Below are 16,661 nucleotides of genomic sequence, written 5' to 3' on the forward strand. Positions count from 1 at the left end.
GTTATGTTGATATATTTTGTTCTGTTTAGCTGAAACTAGTGTGGTGCCCGCTCTAAATGCACCTGTTTGGAATGGGCCAATTGCTTGGCCTGTGGTATTGCTAAGAAATGGGGGAAGGCAATGAAAATAAAGAGTTTTAGTGTTTTTTTGTCTTTTAGTCAACAATACATTCTGATATTGCCACAATCAGCGTTTAATGACGGCGGTGCTATACTCGTCTCGCTGGGTATTCTGCCGACGGTAATGTTAGCAGCACACTTAATTAACCCGACCCAGGGTCAGTCTGATGAAGACTGCTGTCTTTGCCCGGTCAGCTTCGAGATAGTCTTGCATTGCCAGACCTATCTCCACGCTCCGAGATTAAGTTATGTTCTGCCGTCTGTTTAGAAGTGGTGAATTTACAGCTCACAGCAACTACATACAATATAGTGTCTGGCTTTTGTTTGATATTTAGTGTTGGCAAAATGGCTTATTATTGAGTTTCCTCTTAGTGAAATGCTCTGAGTGAACTTAAGCTGGGCTTTTATTGTGAAGGGCAGACACGGAAGAGCCAGCGTTATAGTAGCACCTTTTTGAACACAACACAACAGCTGCGATGTTCCTGTAAGCTATCCGCTCTTACTCCAGGGGAAAGTGAAGAAAAGTTTGGTTGGTAGAGGATGGATTAGGCTGACCTGTTGTGTCAGACTGGGTGAGTGCATGATGCTTACAGAGACGGTGGAGCTGGGCGTGTTGGTTCCATATCCAGAGGATGGAAGGGAGGCCAACGACCAGCGGCGACCATCAGTCCTGTCACACAACAGCAAAGAATGAACTGAATCAATAAATGAACAATTAGTTACGATGCTAGCCAGTGACAAAAATGTGCTTTGTTCAAAGACAGATTTGCCTTTAGAAACATGAAATATGCATAATTTCCATGTTTGTATTCAAAACATGTAAATTGCCTTCTACAATCCTAATAAAAACATGGTTATAGATTAATCTTTGCTGTTGTCCAAAATGATTCTATTAGTAACACGACATGGGAAAGCAGAAATGAGAGAAACAAGAACTGAATGTAGAACTGAAACTAGATGCCAGAATGATTTAAAAGAAAACTTCTTATGAGACAAACTAATGAGGGGTGTGTGTGTGTGTGTGTGTGTGTGTGTGTTATGAACCATGAAGTCATGTGTGACAAATGAAAATTCAAAGGTAAATAAAAGCCTGACATGAAGTTACCTGTCTGCTCTGTAGCAATGACTGTGGATTGTAATAAAAATACAATTACATGATATCATGTTGAGAAATGGTATAAAATAAATAACTGATGTTTTTGGAAGTAGAAATATACTAAATAAGCTTAACATTTAGAGAAAATATGAAGGCCTTTATTGGCTAACATTGTTGAAGGGCTACAACTCAGAGCACAGCATACTCTCTTTTTTTATTTTGAATGAATCTGTATCTGATAAGTCTCCCTCTGGTCTTTACTGGCTGATTTGTTCAGCTGCAAATCAAGTAAATATTCATGGTTGTGTATACCTTCGTGCAAAGGAGAAATGAGCAGAGGCACTAGGAGAGAAATTTCTAGGACTGTCTTGTGGGCTTGTTCCTGCAAGAAAAACACAACATAAAACACATTTTGTGGACATTTTCTAGAAAAACAGAAAGCCTGTTGTCTTAATGTCAAATGTCATCTCTTATCCTACCTTCCATTTGCTAGTAATTGTCAAACAGTATGTTTTAGCGAATTTGTTTTTAAATGCCTCACAGCATGCCAAGATGTGTCTGAATGTCAAATGTGTGATGCCTGATGGCAGCGTACGGGGTAGTTTAATACGCTTCTCACTGATCCTAAACGGTTAAACTTCTGAGACATGTAGTGATAGTTGTAAACCTGGAAAAGGCACAAAACTTATCAAAACTGCCTTGATGTTGTTATAAAAACTCAAGTGCTAGAGAGATAAAAAGGCTGGTATTTGATGTGGGTTTTGCTAAAATGCAGCTTCAACAGTTTATTTAAAGTGCGCAAGAGTATCTGCACACGTTACAGGTTAAAATAGAACATTAGAAATACTACGAGACTTTACATGTACAAATACACTAACATACAGGCAGAATCCCAAACATAGAGGCGATAATGTTAATATAAGAACAGGACTTTATTAAAAAAAAGAAGAGCTTGATAAGCAATCTTTTAAATCTACTGTAGGAACCTTCAAATAATCATTATCAAGACAACATAAAGGACGTCATGGTGTAGTAAGAAAGCAAAGACATCAGGACAGGTGTTATATGATCAAACTTCTTAGTTTTAGACCCAATGCAGACCTTTTATTGTCATGGGTAGGCTGGGTGGGTTAGTTGATGCTGGAGATTAAAAGCAAAGTTGAATATTTTGGCTATATTATGTCAATTAAAGAAGGCAGTTTTCTTTAGACCTGCACGATATAAGGGAAAATATCTAATTGTGATTATTTTGACTGATATTGCGATTGCGATATGATTCACGATATTGGAGAGAATGATCATTTTTGTATCATTATTCTCATTTTCATTGAAAAATCTTAATATATATGATTATAGTGTGATTTTTGTGAGGATCTGTACCGAACGAAGATTTTAGTCTGTAGGATAGGACTTCTAGGCTGGGACGTCTCTGCAGCACCACGATACTTAATTCAGAATGGTTTAACACATATTTTGCCTTTAACAAATATTGCGACCCCCTGCGATTTGGATATTGCACTAGTCCATATTGCGATTTCGATAAAATTGCTATTAATTGTGCAGCACTAGTAAAATATCTATATATGTCACTATGTCCTCCAATAACCATGCAGGACTCCCTCTTTTTAATTAGACATTATCCATAACAATGATAGCGCCATTGACCTGGTTAGTGATGAATGTCACCTATTTGATTGCACCGTAATCTTAAACACAGCCTATTAAAGATGATTACCTCCTCCTTTGGGAGTTAGACTGTACCTGAAGAGACAGACTATCTACTGACTGTTAAGAAGTGAGAGGAATAACAGGAAATATGGTTCAAGCTAATGCTGTTTATGAAATTATTCATGATCATGAGCAAAGGTTTGATCGGTTACAGTAGAGTACAGAGCCAAGAACAGAATTCAGAAGAAAATCATCAAATCTATGTAGAAACTTTCTTAAATATATTAAAGTATTCAGTGTATATGTACTCAGGTATATGCCTTCTGTAAATGGAACCGAAAAGGGTTTTTCCTTACCTTTGGTACCAATATTACGACTGAGTCACAGTGTTAGGTCATCCCAGCGCTGAACACATTAATTAGCAGAAACTTGGCTTTCTGAGTCCATATTAAAGACTGGGTCCCTTTGTTAGGTTGAAGTACAGACCAAACACTGTGAGTTGCGGCTCTAACTTTGCTGACCAATGCCAGGAAATAAAACGCCCTGTGGTAAATGAGGCCTGCCCTCCCTCTGCTCCTGTGCATTTCCTCCCTGCAGGCCACCACTTCCTCACCCAGCACAATCACTGCCCTTCAACTTGCCACTGTACGATTTAATTCTCACCCAAACATCACAGAACTGACCTGACAAAGATTCTCACAATACTATTTTAATAACAAGCCTTTAGAGCTTTGCTCTCTGTCATTGCTTTTTGTGCCAGACAAGCCTCAGCATCCCACGTTTAACTTTTTAGCTTTTGTCCATTTGATGATAACAATATTCTAGGAGTGTCAGATAAGTGCTGGTTTAAAGCTATGAAGAGGGAAAAAGCAGGAGGATTATATTTCTACTTGCATTTTCTGGTATTTTATATTACATTGGACTGCATTCCTCTTAGAGAACATTGTGAATTAATGGCTCACCCTCTGTGCACTTACCAGTATGTGAGGAAACAGTGTATACACATTCATTAACAGATATGCATGTTACCACACATAGACTTACCTGTAAGAGATGAGAGAGGGGAGTGAGGTCGCTGTAAACCTGAAGACTGACCGCTTCCTATCAGGCTTTTTCTGTTGCTCGTTCTGCAACTGTAAAACCACAGAGTCAAATATTAGGCAGGGCACTGGACAAAGAAATTATTTATAGCATAGTTACTTATTGACAACATTGGCAACATCTCAATGTGTTCATATTAGTATTTATATTTTAATTTGTACTTTGGCAAATTTGTCTTAATTTCAACAGAATATTCTGTTGATTGTTAAGGCCTTTCTTTGCTTCCATAAATATTATCTCAACACATTTGTGTCAACAGTAACTAAATGACAAGCTCATGTTTTATTTGCTCTGGCAGATGCATCTGGTCCTCCCCCCGTTGAGACAGATTTCCAGCTGACCAGATGCTGGCTGGGCCAATCACAACCGGTTATCTCACATGGGGCGGGTTTCAGATGATGACAACTTGCAGTCTTCGTGCGCTACGCAAAATACAAGACATGTCATTTTTGACTGTGCACCCACGCGCTGGGGACACTACGGCGAGCATGAACATAGCTTAGTAAAGAAGGGTGCTGCTGAGGCATTTTCAAAAACAACCAAGATGGCTGGTGCTGCTGTGAAACTTTCTGTTGAAGTACTATTTTCAAATTCTGATGCCAAAACCGGCAACACCTGTTCACAGTAAATATTGATGTTACACTATCACATCTCATATCTGCACACTGTGGTCTGTTTTACATTTGTCTGTCGCTCAGTGCTATGTCACGTTTCATTGCTCTGATTGGTTGTAGGTCTATCCAATCACGTCCAGAGGTATTTAGCCATTAATTACGCCCCTTGGAAATCGAAAATGAACCAAATCAAAAATGCAAGTTAGTCTGGTACCTAACTCACATTTGTGATTTAGTCTGGCGATGTCAGGCTATAAATGACATCTATGATGACCAATGACATTACTGTATCACTTCAGTTTTGCAAAACAATTTTTCCTCTGTGAAACTAAATAAAGAGAAAATGTTGACTTCAAAATATTGGCTTTTTTCCCTTAAGTGCATTTAATAAATTATTTACACACATTTTTGAGGCATTTTTGCATGCCATTTTTTTTTTTTTTTTTTTTTTAAACCTTTCCTACAATGCAAAAAGAGCCCCCTCTACAGCCACCACCTCTTTACACATCCAACTACACTTATTACAAACACAAATTACATGTATTTCTGACCACATACTCTATTACAATACCAAAACATGGCTTCTAACACTCAAGGGTCAACAGTAAATATTGGTGCATACAGTGCCATGAAAACAAGAGACAAGGACATCCTGATTCAGTCACCAAAAAGCAGGTTCTCTGTGCAGCATTCAGATTTTTTTGTTTGTTGATCATGTTAATGCAGGACTGTGACTCACCAGGGACCACTGTGATCAACAACATGTGACTCATGTAAGCCCATTTTTAACCTTGAGAGAAAAATGAACTATTTCAACAAAAAACGGCAGCTTCTGTGTTCAATGTCCCGATTAGTCGTGGGTTTATACTTTTAAATTAGAGGCAGAAGAGTCAGTAGAAACACACAATGCCTGAAAAGCATGAATTCAATTCAAGGTCAGAGACTCAATGACATTGTTACATAACCTCCTCACAGAACTGAACCATTTCCAACTGAATTTTTAAGATGTTATTCAATAATAATTCCATCCTGTGCATAATACAAACACAACTAAAACACATTTACTCTCCAGTTTCTCTCAGTATTTGAATATTGAAGCTTGTGTGTGTGTGTGTGTGTGTGTGTGTGTGTGTGTGTGTGTGTGTGTGTGTGTGTGTGTGTGTGTGTGTGTTGTGTGGCTGTGCTCCTGGATTTTACTGCAGCTTTTGACGACCATAGCCATAATAAGAGTAGGTAGTATTGTTATTGCCAAGCTTAAATGTTATAGTTTTTCACCTTTGAGTTCTTGCTCAGATGAAGAGTTACCTCTCTGGCAAAAAACAGTGAGATAATTTCTCGATGGCAGTATAGGTCAAACAATAAACTTGTTCTGAATACTACAAATGTTACTAGAGTTTTACCTCTTCAGATTTTTCCCTTCTCCATGCACTTTGGAAGTAGGTGTCCCTACAATAGCATTTTTTTCTATTAAAAAGAATCTTGCTGTGTTCCACAAGGGGCTTTCATACAATGGCGTATTAGGTCGGTTATAAAAACAACAACACACAGTCACAGGTGCAGCTTGCCTGTCTGTGTGTTGCAGGATTGATCACACAGAATGCTTAAATGCAAATGGAGTTCTGTAATGATGCAGAGATGCATGACAACAGATGCATGAGCAGGCGGCCTTTATCTCTTTGTCGAAACTGCTGAAGAGCAGCTCCTACAGGTGCCACTGCAGAGCCCTCATAGCTTCAATGTCACATCAGCAATAGTTAAGAGCTTGGCAACTTTTTACAAGTTGATAATGATGTGCAAAAAGCTCTTGACACTCGATGCTATGCTCCCAAATACTTAGAATACACTAAGACTAGATGTTTTGATAGTTTGCACATCCTAAAAGTTGTTTTTCTACCAACAACATCCTGTAGCTTTCCTTCAGCAGATCTCACGTTAATGCAAAAATGTATGTTAGTACATGAATAAAAATATGAAAAACAATAAGATTTAGCCTACCCTTTCATAATCAAAAATTGCAGGTTATTTATTTTGGGGCCTGTAGCTTCATGGAACAGATTACAGTATATCTACCTCAATAACACCGATGTATTAAGGTTAGCTAAATTTGGGAAAAAAGTAAAGATTTAAAGCGACCTCCTATTTATCTCCTATTTGTTCTTTGTGCAGTGAGTTTTAGCTACACTTCTTGCAGTGCTTATCCCTTGCTAGTATTTTTAAGTCATGTATTATGAGTACATTTTACCAGCCAAATACACAAACCACACCTTGCTAGATATTATTTACTCACCAGCTACAGTAGCTTTAGAGCATAGTCAAGACAATGCTGTTTTGAATCAGTGCAAAAGATTGATACAAGAGGCTTGTGGATGATTTTTGTGCTCCTGTTGCTGTTGATTACCTATGGGCAATTTCCCACAAATTTGATGCATGGATTTAACGACACCAGAAATATCAGTAGACAGAGGGAGAAGCCTTCCTCCTGGCTAATGGCTGAGCATTAGCCACACAGTGATGTCTAATGTGATGATAAATAGATGACAAACAAATGTGCAGATCTATTAACCAATCAGTGGTTCCCATGGCTCAGTGCACTTATGATTATAAATACAAGAAGAAGATACAAACTTTTGATGATGCTTGAAGTTGCTGAGAAAATGTCTCGTAATTAATAAGAAAACAATTACGTTCAAGCAGGTCAGTAATATCTGAATTAAAAGTTCAATGTGATGTGACCTGCCCAAAGAGAAGGCTCCTTATGATCACAAAAACCAAATAATCAAGAAATATGATTATTTTGCACATTACGTTCTGCAAATAACTCTTATTTGGTCTTGAAAAAAAAGTTCAAATTGGAAAGGTTTTAAGGGAAATTTTACAGATCTAGGCATCACTGTTGATTTTTTTTTAACTCTTTCACTGTTTTAAAGTTCAACAATTGCAACAGCTTTCCAAAAGTCAACGAGTAATCATGGTAAATAATAGTGATTTCAATACTGAACAAAAAATGTGTGATTATGATTCTTTTCATAATCGAGCAGCGCTATAACTAAGGCAAACTTAATGCAAAATTATTATTCTGTTAATCGTACCATTATCATCATCATGACGTGCCAATTTACTGAGTTTTTTTAATGTTATTATTTTTCGCATATTTCGGCACATAACTTATACATTTCAGTAGTTACTCTAACATTTCGCCTACTGAATGGCGCCGCAGAATGGCGACACGGTGTGTTGGAGCGCTCTGTTTTGTTTTGTTTTGTGTTTTAACTTTGTTTCTTGTGATGGTACCCGTATCTCATTCACAAGTGAAGAGCTCGTGAACTTCAGGGCAACAACACCATCAGACTTATTTCCCACTTTTCTTCTCCCTTCACTGGAAATTTTGGACATTCTGGTCAAAGGTGTGCTCACCTTTGCTCACGCAGCGAAACGCCGGAGGAGAGGGAAACGGGCCGGTGCGCTGGTGCGTCTCCGCCAGCGAGGATCACGCACACCGTTACCTGGAATATTCCTCTCTAACGTGCATTTGTACATTCTGGATCACTGTTACACCACAGTCAGGGATGCCTATCACGCCGTCCCCCGTGCTGCACTGGGACACTCTGACCACGTCATGGTCCACCTGATCCCCGCCTACAGGCAGAAACTAAAGCTCTGCAAACCTGTAGCGAGGACATCAAGGAAGTGGACCAGTGAGGCTGTGGAGGATCTCCAGACGTGTTTGAATTGTACTGACTGGGATGTGTTCAGGACTGCTACCAACAGTCTGGATGAGTACACAGAGGCTGTGACGTCATACATCAGCTTCTGTGAGAACTGCTGTGTTCCATCAAGCACCAGGGTGAGTTTCAACAATGACAAACCCTGGTTCACAGCCAAACTCAGAAGGTTAAGGCTGGCTAAGGAAGACTCGTTCAGGAGTGGGGACAAAGACAGATTTAAAGAGTCAAAGTACAAATTTAGCAAGGCAGTGAAGGAGGCTAAACACCGGTACTCTGAGAAGCTCCAACGCCAGTTCTCAGCTAATGACTCTGCGACTGTCTGCAAAGGACTTAGGCAGATCACCAACTTCAAGCCTAAAACCCCCCACTCCTTCAATGACCGACACCTAGCCAATGACCTGAACGAGTTCTACTGTCGATTTGAAAGACAAAAGGACAGTCCTGACACCATTCCCCACGACACCTCCCTACAGCTACAGCCACTGTGCATCACCTCCACCTCGCCCACCTCAGCAGGGTCCTGGGCCCCCCCACCAATGCCCTCCTTAAAGGTCCCCTCCACCTCCACCCCCCCTCCCACCTCAGTGACGACTCTCTCCATTCACGAGAGGGACGTCAACAGACTCTTTAGGAGACAGAATCCCAGGAAAGCTGCTGGACCGGATGCTGTCTCCCCATCCAGCTTGAAGCACTGTGCTGACCAGCTGTCTCCAGTGTTCACAGACATTTTTAACACCTCACTGGAGACATGTCACGTGCCAGCTTGCTTCAAGACCTCAACCATAATCCCTGTCCCCAAGAAGCCAAGGACCACAGGACTTAATGACTTCAGACCCGTCGCCCTGACCTCTGTGGTTATGAAGTCCTTTGAGCGCCTTGTGCTTTCACACCTCAAAGACATCACCGACCCCCTCCTGGACCCCGTGCAGTTTGCCTACAGAGCCAATAGGTCTGTAGATGATGCAGTCAACCTGGCCCTCCACTACATCCTCCGGCACCTGGACTCCGCAGGAACCTACGCCAGGATCCTGTTTGTGGACTTCAGCTCTGCCTTCAATACCATCATCCCAGCTCTGCTTCAGGAGAAACTCTCCCAGCTTGGTGTGCCTGACTCCACCTGCAGGTGGATCACTGACTTCCTGTCTGACAGGAACCAGCATGTGAAGCTGGGGAAACACGTCTCCGACTCACAGACCATCAGCACCGGATCCCCCCAGGGCTGCGTTCTTTCTCCTCTGCTCTTCTCCCTGTTCACCAACAGCTGCACCTCCGGTCACCAGTCCGTCAAGCTTCTGAAGTTTGCGGACGACACCTCCCTCATCGGACTCATCTCTGATGGAGACGAGTCCGCCTACAGGTGGGAGGCTGACCACCTGGTGACCTGGTGCAGGCAAAACAACCTAGAGCTCAACGCTCTCAAGACAGTGGAGATGGTTGTGGACTTCAGAAAGAACCCAGCCTCACCTGCCCCCATCACCCTCTGTGGCTCCACAATCGACACTGTGGAGTCTTTCCGCTTCCTGGGAACTACCATCTCCCAGGACCTCAAGTGGGAGCTGAACATCAGCTCCCTCGTCAAGAAAGCACAACAGAGGATGTACTTCCTGCGGCAGCTGAAGAAATTCAACCTGCCAAAGACAATGATGGTGCACTTCTACACAGCCATCATTGAGTCCATCCTCACATCCTCCATCACCATCTGGTACGCTGCTGCCACTGCCAAGGACAAGGGCAGGCTGCAGCGTGTCATTCGGTCAGCTGAGAAGGTGATTGGCTGCAATCTGCCGCCGCTCCAGGACCTATACGCCACCAGGACTCTGAAGCGTGCTGGAAAGATTGTGGCTGACCCCTCCCACCCCGGACACAAGCTCTTTGAGCCACTCCCCTCTGGCAGGAGGATGAGGTCCATCAGGACCAAAACCTCACGCCACATAAACAGTTTTTTCCCCTCCGCCACTAGCCTTCTAAACAAGGCTCGGAATCCATCCTGACTCTCTCCACACCCCACCTCTGGCTCCTCATGCCACTGTACCTACTCTGCTGTAGCGTCCCTTTTCACTACTGTGAACTTATTTTACTATTTATTTAAATTTATTTTATCGTTATTAATACGTACTGTGTGTATATGTTTATACTTATATTGTTTATATATTTTTATCCTTCTTATATTTGTATGTGTGACATGCTCCAACAACACCATGACAAATTCCTCGTATGTGCAACGTCCTTGGCAATAAAGCCCTTTCTGATTCTGATTCTGAAGGCATGGACCACTTTGTTTTTACAAGATGTTTTGTTTAGTGTCTAACTTCATGAAAGCCATTCTCTCTTTATTTCTATGGCGCTGCTCTGATGACATATTGAGAGCTGTACTATTAATATTTTCCAACCATTTTCAGGTCCTCTAATACAACTACCGAGACTGCTAAACTTGTTATTCTTTTGTATAAAAGCTTTTTAGTCTGAAAGTCTTGTTTTTACTCTTTGGTAACATTTCTGTGAATGAAACTTACCCGCAAATAGGAGCGGACCACAACGCCATCTATGGCAATTTTTTTAGGAGCATGTAATATGCTAATGATTATAGATATAGTTTGTCTTTTTAAGAGACTCTGGTGAATCCGACTTGAAACCAGGGCTGTAGTCAAGTCCAACTTTGTTAAATCCAAGACTAGAACTAGTCGAAACAGAACCAAGACCAAGTCCAAATAGGTTCAAGTCTCAGTCAAGACAGAGTCCAAATGAGAGACAGTCAATACTGAGACAGAAAAAAAAATCCTCTTTAAGACCACTTACTTACCTGTTTATAATTTATGTGATGTGAGAAACAATATATCTTCTAGTTTAAGATAATTTTGCGTTAATATTTGTAATAATCAAAAAGCAAGTGCAGAGTAACACACTATAGGATTAAAATAGGCCATATTATTTACTTAAAATATAAATGGAAATGTTTCCATTCTTGAGCTTATTACTTGTCCTGAAGAATCCATAGTACAAAGTGCTCGCTGACATTGTGTCTGTGGCCAAAATAAAAATGATTGATACATGATGATTGAGGTAGCCTAATGTATATGATGCAGCCAGGTGTATACCAGGCGACCAATATCGATGCCTGTTCTAGATGGATTTTGAATTAAACTAATAGCTGTTTTCTGAACGAGCATGCTTCATCAATGGTTTTATTTTGAAGGAGGAAGTTACTTCAGAACATAAGCATATAGCGCTGGACTCTGTCGAGACCAATTAGAACATTGGTCGAGTCCAATGGCCGACTCAAGTCCGAGTCCAATAATTGGTTGGTCCAATACCAACGAGTCCAAGACAAGTCAGAGACAACAGAAAAGTGTATTGAGTCCAGACTTAAGTACTACAGCCCTGCTTGAAACCCTTGAACAAGTAAACCTCACAGAAAAATTAGGAGATTTAGGATAAGAACACAACACGGTTCTTGCATGAGGCAATGACTGGGAACAGAATTAACCCAAGCTGCTTGTAGCTCTCTGCAGTTCTGTTGCTGCCCCATTGTCACACCTAAATCCAAATTAATCACACTAAATCAGAGGAGAAACCCTGTTTTGACTGAAATCCAATTCATCCTTGTTTACTCAAGTGGTTTCCCCTGCAATCAAGAGTGTGGACATGAATCATTTATCCTGATGGGGAGGGAGTGAATAATATCTGGTACACAGGTGCTGAGTTAAAGAGGATCACATTTAACGAGATCTATTTATACCCTCTCACTGTGGATTAGGCCAAGAGAATGCCACAATGCTGCCCAATAAATCCTCTTGTTGCTTCACGCTTAGAGTTTAGATTCTCTGCCCGAGCCTGAACGACCCCGTCCCGACCCTCGGGCCGGGTTGGGCCGATATTTCCCGCCACTATCCTTGGGCTGGGCCGGGCCCTTGATCAAGCATTTGTGTTGTTTTTTTTGCTGTATTGTGTAGCTTAAGTGCAACATGGAGCTTGAAGATGTAAAGAAAAAAATAAAAACAGGAGAATTAACTTTGAGCAAGTTTGGAGGAAAGTCAAAGGTACGGAACCATTTTAAACAAGTCGTGGGCAGTATGACAACATATGTGTTGGCTTTGTCGAGTGCATTAAGTGTGGCACGCTGTTCACCTATGACAGCAAAAAAACAGGGACTTCGCAATGAACAGACACATGAAGTAGGCTTGCCATGGCAGAAAAGATGAAAGTCAGCCTTCAATGTCCTCTTTTGTTACTTCTCCAAGCATACCCCTTCTAAACAGATTTCTGCAATTCAAACAACTCGGAATTGTAGTTGAGAACGTCAGTTATAACGGCCCACGTATAAAAAAAATTGTCGGGTTTAAATCGGGTTCGGGCTCATAATTACAGTTAATGTGTCGGGCCAGGCCGGGCTCAGACACAACGTGCACGGGCTTGGGTAGGGTCGGGCTTGATTTTTTGGGCCCGATCTAAGCTTTATTCACGCTATCATTCCCCATCCCAGTGTTTGTACCATTATAACCCCTATTAGAGAGTGGAGTGCCACTATAAGACATTAAAATGACTGCTTCTCGATTACTTTACAAAAAAAGACAGTCACAGTTTACGATAGCAAACAGGCCATCTTCTTCACATTTGATATTGAGGCACCTATGCGGCCAGAAAGGCTGAGTGAGGGGGAAAAACCGCTATAGAGAAGCTTTAAAGGAGGGATAAAGAAGCCCTGGGCTTATATGATAGGGAGAAAGTAGGCCAGTATTGTAAGTTATACTGCAGATGTGTGAGATTCCTGGAACAGATCCATAGGAGGGTTTACCAGTCTCGGTTATATGCAAAACCCTCAACCTCATCACACCATTGTTGTATTACACATGAAATCTCCACAAGCGTAGCTACAGATTCAACGACTAAAAATACTCTATAAAAAAGGTGCTTATCAAACTTCACATATCATGGTTAAAATATTTAACAGTACCTTCAAGTTTACATTTATTGCATTTCTACACTGACCTACTTTACTGTAACTCTTTATTATTACAAAGTAATCTCAATCTGCCAAAAACAATTTCTCAGATTTCAGTTTGATTACTTATTTTGGATACAGGAAGAGGCAAAAATAGATAAAAGCCTTTGATTTACAACTCTCTAAATTCAGATAAATCTGAAATGTCTGATCGTGACCGATGTCAACAAAAAGCCATGATGAATCCTTTTCACTTTTGTGAGTTTTGCTCCCTTGTCAGAACTGTCAGGTGAGCTGACAAAGCGCAGTGCCGCTCCTCACTGACAAACACAAATTCAAAGTTACTCATATGACACACACGGCTCTATTAATAGTATTTAAAAACTTGGTGCTTGGGTAAAAGCAGTGCAGCTTTTTTCCCCTCGCCACTAAAAACTGATTATCTACATCTGAAGATGTACAGTATTACATATATTTTTAGATTCAGCTTTGACAAATCTCTCTTTTTTTGTTTGTCAGGAGCTTATATTTTCACGTGAAGTGCATTACTTTTACTTGGTACTTAATTGTAATATGGTCATTAGTTGCAGCAAAGTTCTTACATTTTGCAGTTCCTAACATTTTCATAACTTATTACAGAATAAAGTTTACTGCATTTTCTTTTCTATTTTGACTTTAAGAATACAGATGTGTCACCTTATTATTGAATTTACAGTGGTTTGTTTAGGATAACAATTGTGTTGAATATCATGAGCTCATATCAAAATATTCTGATCATAACTAAAAGAAAGAGGAAAAAAGGACATTATTGTAATGACATGGGGAAAATAAGTGGTCTACATGCAAAGCACTTAAAAGGGTGACATCCATTCCGGCGGATTTCATTTCAGTTAGGGGAATCACTGGTGATCTGTAATGAAACTTCCCATCGGTATGTATTCAATCAATAATCAGTTCATTTCATTTACAGTCAATCATCAAATTATTCACAAACACAGCAGAAAAACATGTCTGTGATCTCTGAGATTGTGCTTTTACAGCATGAAGCTTCTGTTTTCAATATCCACTAAATCTGACAGCGGTTTTCAAATAAAAAAATATTTTTGCTCTAATGCAAGCTGTCCAAAAGCAGCCAGTTTTTCATGTTAAGCTGTTTTGCACTATAAAATGGGTCAGGACAGGGATTAAAGATAATATCAGTTATATGGGCATCACCAAACCATATACAAAAAACTGAGATCAAGTGGCTTAGCTATAAACCAGTGGCTGAATCACATAAACCAATGAAATGTTTTTAATTTGGCGATGTTAAAATTTGGACAGAGGACAGAAACTGTAACATCACCAATCAGTAACAGAAATCTAAAAAAAACAATCAGCATTTCCACTTTCCAATCTTGACTATGGGGATGGCATATAGGAAAGTACACATCCTGTGTAAGGAACATGAGCTTGCTTCAACAACAAACATTCAATTACCATTTGACTCACAAAGCAAATAATACACAATAGGCTAAGGGCAACACCCAGCTTCTTATTCATGTTGGCCTCATATAACATCTCTGCTGACATACTGTAAATACAAGGAAAAACATCCCTCCTGCCAATCAGAGTCATTGGGAAAGACAAATTTCGGTGTCTGATGCCCATTTGCAAAGAAGCCGGTCTGTAAAGCAGTATACCATATTGCATAAAAGAAAATACGGCAATACTTCAAACTGTTAAAGGTTACCTCTTGGACCGGCGCAGGCGGGCTCCACTGAAGAAATGTGGCATGTTAAAGTTGGACAGTACTGTCCACAGACTAGAATCTGACATTGTGTCCGAGTCATGCCAGAGAGGGAGATGTAAAGGGGGCTTCTGAAGACCCAGTGAGGAGAAGCGACGGCTTTCAGGGTTCAGGAGGATGCGAACCCCAGAGCAGTCCTGACACGTATTCCTACAACAGCTCTCCTTAGGTCCAAACTTCCTCTGCACAGGCACATCTGCAGCCAGCTGCGGCATATAAACACAGGCAGAGAGGGCACCTTGTCCTCCTCTGTCCTCAAATAAAAAGCAATCCAGGGAGGATCCTGAAAGGCACACAGTGTGTGATCCAGGTCAGGCGTTGACAGCCTCCACTGTTGCAGGGATACGACACCTAACACCAGCTGACTTTTTGTTTTCCCCTCTCACTGCGACTGTGCTCCATATCCCAAACACTCACCCTGCTCCCTTAGCTCAACATGCTTCATATCATGTAACAGGCATCTACCACTTCACATCCTGTGCAGGGGGGTTGTGAGACAGTGGGGTGCTGCATCATAAGCAGATGCTGCTGTGCACTTGCAGCGTTCACAAACTGGCTCCCCTCCAAAAGTTCGGGGGGGTCAGTGTATTAAGCAGGACCTGTTTGAAATGGAAATGCTTTGCTTTTGCATTGATTTTTTCTGCTACTGCATACATTCTTCCCTCAGCTGTTCCCTGCATAGACAGTCCTACCTCAGTCATTTGATGGCAGCCTCACCTTAACTTCATCACCTTTGATCCTTGACTCATGTTTCCTGGTCGGCAGATAAGCAGCCAAACACAAATGACTACTGAAAAACATGCAGATCTGAAGTTTAATCCTCATTTACAATATCCATATATATTTTCAAATATTGGTAAATCCAATTTAGCTGTGATAAAACTGCCATTTTAGAAAAGAAAGGTTGGAAGAGCTAGACTCATGCATGCATGAAAACTGGTGTTTTGTCAGTCTGGTGATGAATTTGACGAGTCCTGCGTGTGTGTGTGTGTGTGTGTGTGTGTGTGTGTGTGTGTGTGTGTGTGTGTGTGTGTGTGTGTAAGATAGTTTAGAGTCAGCTGATTATAGTGGCCCGTGGGGAGCAGACAAAGTCTCTGAAGTAGCTGTCAGGGCTTGGAACAAAATAATATTCCAACAAACCATATGAACCAATATGAGCACAAATAATCCAACTTTAAGCCATTGATTACTTATATCCAATGACCATTCTCCACAGGAGAGAGCAAAGTTCAGCATGCTGTAATAACAGAACTCAAAAGCTGCGATAAGAGCACCTCTGTGAGGTGCAGAGCCTGAGGTTGCTGTAATCACATGATTAATTGAGAAAGGTAAACATGTTACTTTCATAATCCTGCTTCAAACAATTCATCTTGTCCTATAGAGTATAACAAAAAAAGAAGTATCCATTGACCTCATATTAGCAAATAAAAATGAAGATAATGCTAATCATATTAAAAGCCAGATTGGCAATAATGTGGTCTAAGGTCTAATATTTATGGACCAGTGAATTAAGTCAATTGGTTTAAGTCATTTGTAAAACAAAAAATTACCAAAATAACCTGTGTAAAAAACATTTAATACACTAAAACCCAAGCGATTAACCAAATAAT

The 16,661-nt window shown here is 40.8% G+C and overlaps 1 protein-coding gene across 15 annotated transcripts in view; it reads right to left on the reverse strand.

Moving 5' to 3' along the window:
* mast4 (microtubule associated serine/threonine kinase family member 4) overlaps positions 1 to 16,661 on the reverse strand; it is a 97,666-nt gene that overhangs the window by 20,056 nt on the left and 60,949 nt on the right. For 9 of the 15 annotated variants that reach the window (XM_035991155.1, XM_035991154.1, XM_035991159.1 and 6 more), the window contains 4 exons: positions 3,928 to 4,016; positions 1,528 to 1,597; positions 1,225 to 1,245; positions 711 to 789 (listed from right to left, as the gene is read on the reverse strand). In XM_035991155.1, the coding sequence (XP_035847048.1) occupies positions 711 to 789; positions 1,225 to 1,245; positions 1,528 to 1,597; positions 3,928 to 4,016 (259 nt within the window). Of the gene's footprint in view, positions 1 to 710; positions 790 to 1,224; positions 1,246 to 1,527; positions 1,598 to 3,927; positions 4,017 to 14,994; positions 15,476 to 16,661 lie in introns of those variants that run through there. The other 6 variants (XM_035991158.1, XM_031317404.2, XM_035991156.1 and 3 more) reach the window with 2 other exon arrangements.

This window comes from Sander lucioperca, chromosome 14 (assembly GCF_008315115.2).
Source record: "Sander lucioperca isolate FBNREF2018 chromosome 14, SLUC_FBN_1.2, whole genome shotgun sequence".
NCBI lineage: Eukaryota > Metazoa > Chordata > Actinopteri > Perciformes > Percidae > Sander > Sander lucioperca.